The sequence below is a fragment of the Nyctereutes procyonoides genome, unplaced genomic scaffold (assembly GCF_905146905.1).
Source record: "Nyctereutes procyonoides isolate TBG_1078 unplaced genomic scaffold, NYPRO_anot_genome, whole genome shotgun sequence".
Taxonomy (NCBI): domain Eukaryota; kingdom Metazoa; phylum Chordata; class Mammalia; order Carnivora; family Canidae; genus Nyctereutes; species Nyctereutes procyonoides.
The window spans coordinates 48,187,708-48,200,478 of NW_026575051.1; the positions used below are offsets into that span (position 1 = coordinate 48,187,708).

Sequence of the window (12,771 nt, forward strand, 5' to 3'; positions counted from 1 at the left end):
TGTTGGAGGAGTGAAAGAACTCAATCCTGTTCTTCAACAGCAGAGAGTAGGCAGATCATGTATAAAACAGAAAACCAAGGAAGAGCAGCATAAACAGATTCTGTAGAAATAGAGGAAAAAGAGAAAAAACACACAGCAAAAACAACAGAAAATAATTACCTCCTAGGAGTGGCATGTTGAATGCGGGGAAAAGTATGAGAAGAGATTTTTCTATTTTTCAGTAGAAGCCATGATATTGGATATTTTGACTTTTAAAAACATATGCATATGTTATTATGTGTTACTTGGAACTTACAATATTTTTCCCCTAATATTACCTTCTTTATTTTGAATATACAAAAAAAAGGGGGGAAACGATAAGAAATACGATAGCATAAATCCTCAAAAAACTATTACACTCAGATCCAAAGGTATATTAAAAATTATATATGTCAAAAAAAGTATATATGTCATAATTAAGTAGCATTTATGTCAGAATGTAAGGATGGATCAACAGGAGAAAATCACTATAATTTACGTCATGAAAAGGAAAATGACATGGCAATCTCAATCAATAGATACAAAGAAAACACTTGTTAACTCCCAAAACCTATTTATGATTGGAAAAAAAAAAATCTGAATAGAAACAAAAATTTCTTAGCATGATAAAGATTCTCTAAGAGAAATATACCAAAAACATCCTTAACGGAGAAAATTTAGCCACATTTCCTTTGTAGTTGAGAATAAGGTAAGAATGTAACCCTCTCCTCCACCCAATAAAGTCAATGTTTAAGCCAGTACTAGAGGTTCTGGGCAATATGTAAAATTAGACAATTATTAGAACTAAGAACACTCAACAAGATTACTGAATCAACAAAATAAGTCAACAATGTGGCAGTACATTAGAAGTACCAAATAAAGACACCATTTACTCTAAAAATGGGAAATAATAAATATCTAGAAATTAAACGACAATTAAAAACTTAACACTGAATTAGAGAACAGAAAAAGACCTGAAAAGAGCTAAACCTTATTCACTGAGATGAGCTAAACCTTATTCACTGAGATTTCATAGTGTAAAAACATCAACTTTTTCCAAATTAAATTCAAAGCAATTCTAATTGAGCTACTAACAAGAATTTTTCGGTAACCTGACAAGCTACTTCTGAAATTTATATATTAAACCGAATGTCCACACATGTTTAAGAAAATCCTGGCAAAGAACAAAGACTTGCCTTACTAGTTATCAATTACAAAATCACTGTACTAACAAGTCTGGTTATTTGAGTGAGAACAGACTAATACATCAGCTGACTTTTCTAGACATGCCACAGGCTCACATGTCAAGTTATTTCTCTTACATATACTTGAAACCTCATATACACATGGATGTGAACTATGAGTTGAACACAGTAAAATTTACTGCAATTACTTCTATCTTTAAACTTCATTTCAATCTAGGGAGATAAGGCCTAGAAAATACTGGAATTCAAAGATCTAACTTCCATCTTCTTAAGATAGCATTTTCTACAATTTGTCCCCAGCCTTTAACTCTCCTCCATCACCTTTCCCTCGACCACAGAATAGCCTTTCCCTACCTGTTTGGCAAAGGGGGCTGGAAGGAAGATAGAAGCCAATCACATATCACATTATATCTAAACTTGTATATTAAAGTTCTACTATACATGTAAAATATAGATAATATAGTATTTAATACACAATCTTCAAAAATATTAGTTTCCTTCCCTTTCTCCAGGTACCCAGTTTGATGTCTCTCTATACAACTTCCTAGTTAGCCCATACCCTAATTTCTAAGGATAGAGTTACTGAAAGAAAAATGCAGTGTATGAGGCATACTGCAGCACATGCTGAGGTGTAGTACATGAACTGCATGAGGTATAGTACAACTCTTTCCTGCAGAGCAGTGGTTTTCATACTTGAACATGCATCAGAGTCAGTGGAGAGCTTGTGAAAACACAAATTGCTGGACTCCATTCCAGGAGTTTCTAATCCGTAGTGTCTAGGGTGAGCTGCTTTTATAACAACTTTCTGGGTGGTGCTAATTTCCTTGTCCACAGGCCACATTTTGAGAAACAGTGCTCTATGGAGCACAAGGTGTTAAATGAGGGCAATTTTGTTCTCCACGGGAAAGCAGGCAGTGAACGTATATATTTTTGGTTGTCATACCTGTAGAGATGGGACTGAGGGAAGAAGTAACACCGGCACCTAGTAAGTATGGACTAAGGATACTGCTAAACCCCCTAAAATACACAGGACAGCTCCCCAAAGCAAAGAATTATGTGGCAAAAAAATGTCACTGGTGCTAAAGCTAAGAAACCACACTATCAAGCAAAAATGGAACTTACGCCCAATATATGATGACCATTCAGTTACTGCAAGTTCTTCAATGAGTTTCAGAAATCTGACATGTATTATTCAAAGAATTATATTTTCTTCAAGTATTACAGATTCTTTGAATTTCACTCATCCATAACAAATTTTAGAAATATTAATATTTAAGGGTAATTGGGGTACAGAAAGAAATAAGCATTTAAGTAATGTTATCAGTAGACTTCTAGTAAGGAAACAAATTAACATTTTGCAAAAATTATTTAAAAAACTAATTGTATCAAAAGACTAATTTCCTTGAAAATTAATGATCAATGTTTATTTCATAAGCTTAGTGAAAAGCAAATAACTGTTCATTTTATCATTATATATTGAATATAAGTGAAATATCTTGTAATAAATTATTTAAGGATAGGCAGTAATTGTAGCAGTAATCAATCCTAAGTAAATATACCTCAAGAAAATGTACTTTATATATACAAATACATGCATGTGTAGACATATATTTATATACATACTACAAATGCACACACTGCATGCGCACACACACACACACGAACTTACTCCAACAGGCTGAAAAATAAGTCCATCCATTTCATGGCTGACTTCTTTGGCAAAATTTCCTTCAAGTAACTATAAAATAAATACACACATTTTCAGAAATACAATAAACACTTAAAGAGTATTTTAATTTTTTGCAAGCTTTACAAAAAGTTCTTAATACATAAGCTTTAAGAACTGAAATACAAAATGGGGGAGACAGATGACACAGAGGGATCTAGATTAACATATTGCAAGATTTTTTTTTTAACGGATAAAGACTGTCACTCCATGGCAGGCTAGATATCTTGAAAAACAGTCGTAACTAAAACAACCAAAATGATGGATAAAATATTAAAAACATTTTTAAATGCATTGCTGAGGCAGCACAAAAGGAAGGAAGACAGAGGCCAAAATCAAAGTGAAAATAGAAATTCTGAGAAGTAATTAGTACAGGGAATAAAACATAAAACATGCACAAAAAAAGGAAATAGCAGAGAACCTGCAAGGGGTAGATGGAGGCTGGGGGCAGAGGAGATATCCCCTGAGAATCTGTAACCACAAGCAAGCTCAGACATGGGATCACAGTCCAAAAACATATCATCTGTGTCTTCCCCAAACCCACCAGATTTTTTAAAAAAAATTTTGTCCTACTTTTTGTTTTGTTGTCTTTTTTGTATTTTTTCAAGCAGAGAAATGCATTACAAGGGATATACAGTATAAAATACAAATGAGTTTTTTCAATGTCATTATCTACTAAAGAGTAGACATAGTCCCAAAGCTCTCTCATTAGTTCTGAGCAAAGAGTTTTAAATGTTTCTTTCACAGATTTCTATTATTCTGAAGAACTGAATATGTGTTATCACTAACAGAAGCCCTAAACATTGATTTCCGTATTTCAGAGAGCCAGAGTCTGACCAATTTACAGCACAGTCCAGATAGGTACGGGATTCAAATATTCCATATCCAAAATTTTGGATATGCCGCAGGAGACATCTCTTTTATCACAGTCACAACCTCTTAAAACCACTTCATCTACAGGGAGATTTGTATTCCAAAAGCAATAACCAAAATTTCAAGTTTATTTCACATGCAACAAATCTGTGAGTCTCATCCCAAACTGTGGCTTCATCTTCTCTGCCACTTCATTCTTCAAAATTTGTAATTTGTCTAAACTGAGGGCAGTTCAGAAAGAAAAACAAGAGCAATCTTAGTTTGCAACGACTTTAAGACCACTCTGATTTAAATATCTAAATTCCCTTAAAACTATAAAGCTCCTTAGTCAAATTCATAGGGACAGAAAATTAGGGAGCCCGGGCAGGGGGAGTCAGGGGAGAATAAGGAGTTAGTGTTTAATAGGTACAGAGTTTCATTTGGAATGATGAGAAAAATCTGGAGATGGATAATGGTGATGGTTGCACAACAATGTGAATGTCCTTAATGGCACTGAACTGTATGCTTAACAATGGTTAAAAAGGTAATTTTATGTATATTTTAACACAGTTTTTTTTAAAAAAACTACAATGCTCTTGAAGTTCTCTTTTTGGTTCTGCCTTTTCCTTTTATTACAATATTAAGACTTCTTAGGGAGTTGGCAAACTGGGAATCTTAGTCACATTATCCAGAGTCTGGCCAAACAGGCAAAAATTTCAAGAGTTCCGAGATTCCTATGTTTGTCTCCAATGCACTCAGTATAAATGACCTAACCAATTAAGAAGGCAATTTTCCAGAATAAAAATTCCATATGAATTAAAAACACTGATTTCTTATAAATTTCTTTTAAGAGAGGAAAAATAAACCCTAAGTATCAAAGAGTCAAAATATCAGCTTACATTCTTGCTGGAAATTTGGAAGGCAATGTTAAATTAAAGACTTTGGATCATGTATGTGATATATTCATCCTAGAGGAAAAATATTTGAAACTTGTACTCATACTGAGAAGCATATCTAATTAGACTTTCATGTTCTATTTCAACCTTTTTCAAATATTTACAAACTAATGATGGGTAAAGGCTCAAGCAAGATAGAAAAAGTACAACTTTAATACTTCTTATATCCTATCATGTAAGAAAAGGTAACCTGCTAAATTCATAGCACAAATTCTACTAAGAAATAATACAACGAAAACCAATGCCACATCACCATTAAAAAAAAAAAGTTGTTTGTTGTTTTTTTTCCAAGTAGGCTCCGCACCCAACCTGGGTTTCAAAATTATGATCCCAAGACCAAGAGTCACATGCCCTACCAGCTGAGGCAGCCAGGTGCCCCTAAAAAACTTTTTAAAGGTTAAAGGAATTTGTTCTCCTTTAATTGTAGGTACATCATCTATGGCAAGTATATATAGCTTTTCCATTCTTAGATCAGAAGTCTCAAATTTATATAATGGCTCCTCCCTTTATACAAAGTATGTATAAAGTAACAGTATAGAGTTGGTAAGACTCTAAATAACATGATGTTACTTGTTGCAGAAATGAAAATAACTTCATTTTTTATTTTACTTTTTATGAACTAAAAACCTGTTGAGACAAAACAAGAAACAGTTTTTGTTTTTAGTCTTATTTTACTCCTTGTTGATTACTCCAGACAATCTTTCTTTTTTAACATTTACATTAGTACCTATCACATCCTATAGGACCTATAAAAAAGTGTTGTTGTGTTTGGTTCTTAAAATATATCATTCAAAATACATAATTCTTCACAAGATTTGTATTTCTGAGTTATTATTATTTAACTTGCCAGAAAAAGAAACTGAGGCTATTAGAGATTCAGTAATGAGCTTCAAGCCAGACAGCTAAAAAAAAAAAAATAGATTTCAATTAAAAATGAGAAAAAAAGCAAAGAAAATCTGCTTTAACTCTGAAATAAATGTCCCAAAGATTTTTGCAACATCCTATATATATAGGTCCTCCAATCATCATTCAAGGTTTACATATTTTATTTTCTTCATTAGATTGTATATATGTATGTATGTATGTACGTATTTATTATTTGGAAAAGAGAATGCATGTAAGCAAATGTGGGAGCAGGAGTGAGAGGCACAGACAAGCAGACTGTACTAAACACAGAGCCCGAAGTGGGATTTGCTCTCACAACCCTGAGATAATGACCTGGGCCAAAAACAAGAGTAAGATACTCAACTGAGTCACCCAGGCACTTCAATGTTTATAGACTTTAAATGCATTGTACCATGTACTACTATATAAAAAAGGTATATACAAAGGTAGGTAAAATTCTTGAAGGGGAAGAAAAGATTTTTTAGAAATAGAGATCAAATCTATATATTGTATGAATATTGTATAATTTATCACTAATAGAGTTACGTGTTCATATTTGAAATCATATAAAGTATGTTAAATTAAATCATATAAAGTATGTTAAATTAAAAATACTGCTCTTTCCCCTTCACAACTCTTGAAAGACAATATATCCAAATTTCTCGTCATCTTCATATATCACTATCTTTATCATTATAGCCAAAATTTAAGACATTTAACCTATTTTTGTTATTGTCACTCTTGTCTCCTGAATAACAATATAATTCAAATTATACATGCAACTTTCACAATAAATCTTATCCCAAGTTAAAAGTACCAATTGAATAACATTAGGAAGGTTTTTCCCCTTCATTCATTCTATATGTCTATGTTCATAATCTTCTAAGTGTTTAGCCCCTTTAAAGTTATCCTTTTTAAAAAAACAAGATTTTATATAATTATTTGAGACAGAGAGAGAAAGAAAGAGAGCATAAGCGATGGTGGGAGAAGGGCAGTAGAGGGAGGGGGAGAAACAGGCTCCCCACTGACCAGAAAGCCCACACAGTGGGGTTCAATCCCAGAACTCTGGGATCATGACCTGAGCCAAAGGCAGACATTTAACCAATTAAGCCACCATGTGCCCCTCCTTTAAAGTTATCTTTAAAAGTCTGTTTTAAGGGAAAGTTCCACTTTCACTTACTATAAAAAGTGGCAAGAGAATGTTGCTTCTAATATGATAATTATAAAAAAGCAGATAATCTATAAAATCATAATTTTTGATAAGGCTATTAGAAAGCTAAGGTCTCTAGGCAACAGGATGAACTGAATCCCAACCCCCTCCAAAAGGAGAGAGACATATAAATTGATCCACCTTTGGGAGAATTCACCTTTTGTATTGATTTGTATTGATTCAATACAAAAGATGAACAGTTTCTTTTGGTAGAAACTGTTCTTTGCTCCACACTCTCAATAAGCCCATGAATAGCAGTCATGTGCTGAGGGGATGTGAAGTCTCTGGAGTATGAAAGACAATTATATAGCAACACAAACCCATCTCAGAAAGAAACAGACTGATTCAACCACTAATTTCCCCACTTCAAATGAGATCTATTAACAAACTGAAAAAGAAGTATACCCATTTACTAAGCACAAATACATTTACCTCAGTCTCTACTGTTCAAAAAAAAAAAATCTAGCACCCAATAAAAAAAATTATCACATATACACAAAGCAAGAAAAAAAATGATATACATTGAACAGGTAAGACTGTCAAAAGAACAAGACTCAGATATGGCTAATGTTTTAAAATTATAAAATACTTTAAAATAACCTTAACAGGGCAGCCTGGGTGGCTCAGCAGTTTAGCGCTGCCTTCAGCCCAGGGCAGGATCCTGGAGACCTGGGATCGAGTCCCACGTCAAGCTCCCTGCACGCTTCTCCCTCTGCCTATGTCTCTGCCTCTCTATCTCTCTGTGTCTCTCATGAATAAATAAAATCTTTAAAAAATAAATAAATAAAATAAAATAATCTTAATATTTTAAAGGAAAAGGTGAAAAACATGTATGAACAAATGTGGAATTTCAGCACAAAGAGATGAAAACTATAAAAATGAGACAAGTAGAAATATAAAATATAAAAAAAGGTTCCTCAAAGAGTTAAAAATAGAACTGCCCTATGACCAGCAATTGCACTGCTGGGGATTTACCCCAAAGATACAGATGCAGTGAAACGGCAGGACACCTACACCCCGATGTTTATGCAGCAATGTCCACAATAGCCAAACTGTAGAAGGAGCTTCAGTGTCCACTGAGAAAGATGAATGAATAAAGAAAATGTGGTCTATATATACAATGGAATATTACTCAGCCATTAGAAACGACAAATACCCACCATTTGCTTCAACATGGATGGAACTGAAGGTACTATGCTAAGTGAAGTAAGTCAATGGGAGAAGGACAAACATTATATGGTCTCATTCATTTGGGGAATATAAAAAATAGTGAAAGGGAATAAAGGGGAAAGGAGAGAAAATGAGTGAAAATATCAGTGAGGATGACAGAACGAGAGACACCTAACTCTGGGAAACGAACAAGGAGTGGTGGAAAGGGAGGTGGGCGGGGGGTTGGGATGACTGGGTGACAGGCACTGAGGGGGGCTCTTGATGGGATGAGCACTGGGTGTTATGCCATATGTTGGCAAATCAAACTCCAATAAAAAAATATACAAAAAATTAAAATTAAAAATTAAAAAATGGGGGCAAAGTAATTTTTTTTCCAACAGACAAAATCTGATAAAATGAATTTCCACCAGGCTATCCTACAAAAGATTTTAAAAGTCTTCTAGTAGAAGAAATATGATATAAACAAACAACAAAAACCTGTATCTAAACAAAAAATTTCTGAAGAGCTTCAGAAATGGCTGAAAACTAGATAAAACAGACACCCATGACTCCTAGATGGAGTCATATGTACCAGTGAAGGAGATGAAGTTCATGGATGACAAACTAGGAGAGCTGCCAAGCTGGATACTAATGCAGAATTTCTCCCCTACAGGCACTGCTGGAGCACTTTACAGAGGTTACTACTGGTACTACAACAACAAGGACGTCAATATAAGAAAAGGGGGCATCACTGAGATTTCTATGGTGCTGGCAACTATGGGCTTTTCAACTACCGTCGTTGCTACCAGGAACTTAAACATGAGCGGCTACAAAAGTACCACTGAAGAAGGCCCAGTGTGGAGGCACATTCTGCATTCCTGACCATGACTTTTCCCTGGCACCTGAATCTTTTCATATCCTAATAGAGAATTAACATCCAATAAAAGATGACTGGTTAAAAAAAGAAAAGAAGAAAAGAAAGAAAGAAAAGAAAGGGAAAGGGAAAGGGAAAGGGAAAGGGAAAGGGAAAGGGAAAGGGAAAGGGAAAGGGAAAGGGAAAGGGAAAGGGAAGGGAAGGGAAGGGAAGGGAAGGGAAGGGAAGGGAAGGGAAGGGAAGGATAGGGAAAGGAAAGGAAAGGAAAGGAAAGGAAAGGAAAGGAAAGGAAAGGAAAGGAAAGGAAAGGAAAGGGAAAGGGAAAGGAAAGAAATGGTTGAACAATAGAATAAATCCTTTCATATCCTATATGAGAATTAACATCCAATAAAAGACTGTTAAAAAGAAAAAAGAAATGGTTGAAAAATAGAATATTTGTTCATTTCTTTAAAAAATAACTAATTAAAGCAAATATATTAAAATGTACTGTGTAGTTTATAACATGCTTTTGGAAGCAAAATATATGACAGGAAATGGAATGATACTGTTGTATGTTTTTTACCCCAACTATAAAGTGATACAATATTATTTAAAGATAAACAGTGAAAGGCTAAAGAGATATATTATAAATCTTAGGCTAACTCCTAAAATATAAAACAACGATGTATACCTAATGGGCCTAAAGTGGAGCTATAAAGAAATGAAAACATTCTCAAGTAATCCAAACGACAGTAAGAGGGAAAAATGAAAATAGGAACACATAGGCAAATACAAAGTAGCAAGATGGTAGATCCACACCAAGCCACAGTAATAATTACATTAAATTTAAATGGTACAAGCACCCCATGTAGAAATTGTCAGGAAAAAAATAATCAGAACCAACTAACTATAGGCTGTCTACAATAAACCCACTTTGTATATAAAGACTGAAAGCAGAAGGATAGATTAAACTCACACAATGTTATAGGTTAATTATGCCTCAATAAAGCTGGATGGATGGACAGACAGAAAGATAAACGTACAATGAGAGAAAAGATATTAAATCCTAACACTAATGAAAAGAAAGCTGAAGTGGCTAGCCTATATTAATATTTGACAAAGAAGACAAGAACAAGAAATATTACCAGAGATAAAAAGGACCTATAACAATCTTAAGTGTATATGCACCTCACCAAAAATAATAATAATAATTCAAAATGCATTTTTTAATTAACAGAGTAGATAATAAAAATAAGGCAAAACTCCTCAATTATACATGGATTATTTAACTCTTTTCTGAATAAATGATTCGACAAGTAGAAAAAAACATTCAGTAGAGATAAAGATGTCTTGAAAACACATATGTCAGAGTAGGCAGTTAGTTAGGTTCTAACAGGATACCTGGACATTGGCAAAAAGGAAGTCATGGTCAGCTCTTGGGAAAGTCAGAGGCCAGTCCTGGCACCATCCAAAACAAAGCCACATGAAGCAAACCCAAGATGGCTGACATAGGAGGCCAGAAACTTGGAGGCCTTTTGTGGATGACTACATAAGGAAGAAAAAGCCCAAAACCTGCTCCCAAGAAATCCTCATCCCAAGTAATATTCTACTCCCTGGTTAACAACTGTCAATAAAAGGTAGAAACTCAAACCCCAGGACATGCAACTCTGTCTCTGCTTCTGTCTCTGTCTCTGACTCTCTCTCTCTCTCCCACTCTCTCTTATTCGAGCTCATGGGCTCTCATCTCTACTTTTCACTTAATAAACTTTCCTGTATATGTTACTTATCTGCTGTGCTGCACATCTGAACTTGAATTAATTCTTGTTACAAGATCAAGAATCTTCAGCAATTCCCTTTGTCTGGCTGGGTTGAGGCCCCAGGGTCCAAGGTCTCCCCAGTTTACACAGCAACACTTAAAGAACACCAGTCAGAAAATGAGTAAGTATATGGAACACTATAGCAACACTGAAACAACCTGACCTAGCTGACATTTACATGACATTCTATCCAACAACAGGAAAAACTACTTTTTTTCCAAGTACATAGAGCACATTTATAAATCAAAGTCACACCAAGTATGTTCTCTGATCACAATGAATTAAATTAAGTATCAAGAAAAAGGTATCTGAGAAAGCCCCTCAATGTTTGGAAACTTAACAACACACTTGTAAATAACCCATGAATAAAAGAAGAAATTAAAAGAGAAAACTTAAATATTTCAAATGGAAGGAAGATGATAAAACAGTAACTGAGATTTGAGGGATGTGGCTAAAGTACACTTGGGAAAATTTATTGTACTAGATGACTAATCAGAAAAAAAAAAAAAAAGAAGTCACAAATCAATGATGTCAACTCTACCTTAAGAAACTAAGAACTCTAGAGAATGTAGAAAGTTCAGGGGAAAAAAAGAGCCACCTTGGCTGAGATGATAAGCCCAGTGAAAGAGAACCATGCGCCCCTAAAGCTAATAAGCCCCAGATATAGTTGAAGAGGAGGGCACAATCTCAATTCACTAGAAGGCAGAGAAGTTGATGAAATGTCTCACAAGTTTTTAAGAGATGTAAGTTGTGGTTAGAAAGGAATATGTCTGCACTTAAAACTTTAAAGTAGGAATAGTAGCCAGAAATAAGTTGCCAAAGTGAAAGTGACTAAATCAGAAGAAAGTCACTGAGTTAAAAATTGCAAAGAAATGGAAAACCCATTGTAATAAACAGATCAAACCAAACACAGGGAAGCTGTATTCAACAAGAGTGACGGGCAGTCTGAGAGAATTTAAGTCAGGCAGTGTCTCCAAGGAAGGAATAGTTAACCAAGGAGCCAAAAAGAGTTTCAATATACACTGTTAAAATAGCATGGCTTGAAAAGTTAGGTTATTCTAATAACTTAAATAATAGGTATTCTAAAAACTCATTTTGGTATTCTCTTATCTCTGATATTACATTCCAAGATAGAACGTCCTATAATTTTAAGCTTCTTTGGTTTTTAACTCTTCCATATTTTAAGTATAACTTATTTATGAGCTGCACTGGTATTCTTAAAAAAAAAAGATTATTTATTTATTCATGAGAGACAGAGAGAGAGACATAGGCAGAGGGAGAAGTAGGCTCCCCCTGGGGAGACTGATGCAGGACTCGATCCCAGGACCCCAGGATCACAACCTGAGCAGAAGGCAGACATTCAACCAATGAGTTACCCAGGCATCCCTGCACTGGTATTTTTATGTAAGAAGTGCTAATCTAAGTTTTTCTGAGAGAATTTATTGGATAACACTTCAATAAAAATAAAATTTCCATCAGTGTTTATTAGGTAGCTATTTCCTGACTGCCTACTAATGCTAGCAGTCTAGCTAGCATTAAACAAACTGGGGACCCAATGATAATATAAGCATAGGCCAATATGCCTAAATAATACCTTAATTTCAAGTCATTAGCAAAAGCATTAAATGCAGTGATAGAACTAGCCATTACCTGTCAATCTTTCTACAGAAAGATAGTTCAACTTAAATTACCGAAGTTGTTTCTAAAACACTTCTAACAAATTCTTAAAAGCTATCTCACTTTTAAATACAAAATTTTAACTCCAAAGCCCTGGAAGCTTTAAAGCGGAACATATAGTGAATTAATTTTTTTATCTTCCACCAGATTAAATTAGATGAATAAAAGGTAAAATAGTAGACATAATATACCAAATATTTTTTTAAGATTTTATTTATTTATTCATGAAAGACGGAGAGAGAGAGAGAGAGAGAGAGAGAGAAGAGAGAAGCAGATACACAGGCAGAGGGAGAAGCAGGCTCCATGCAGGAAGCCCGATGTGGAACTCGATCCCAGGTCTCCAGGATCACACCGTGGGCTGAAGGCGGCGCTAAACCGCTGAGCCACCCAGGCTGCCCCCAAAAAATTATTAATGAAACATTA

The 12,771-nt window shown here is 34.6% G+C and overlaps 1 protein-coding gene and 1 pseudogene across 2 annotated transcripts in view; one reads left to right on the top strand and one right to left on the bottom strand.

Moving 5' to 3' along the window:
- RNGTT (RNA guanylyltransferase and 5'-phosphatase) overlaps positions 1-12,771 on the bottom strand; it is a 320,891-nt gene that overhangs the window by 164,398 nt on the left and 143,722 nt on the right. For both annotated transcript variants that reach the window (XM_055330807.1, XM_055330806.1), the window contains one exon: positions 2,893-2,961. In XM_055330807.1, coding sequence (XP_055186782.1) covers positions 2,893-2,961 — 69 coding nt within the window. The remainder of the gene's footprint in view (positions 1-2,892; positions 2,962-12,771) is intronic.
- Positions 8,578-8,846, top strand: LOC129513096 (ATP synthase subunit f, mitochondrial-like; annotated as a pseudogene).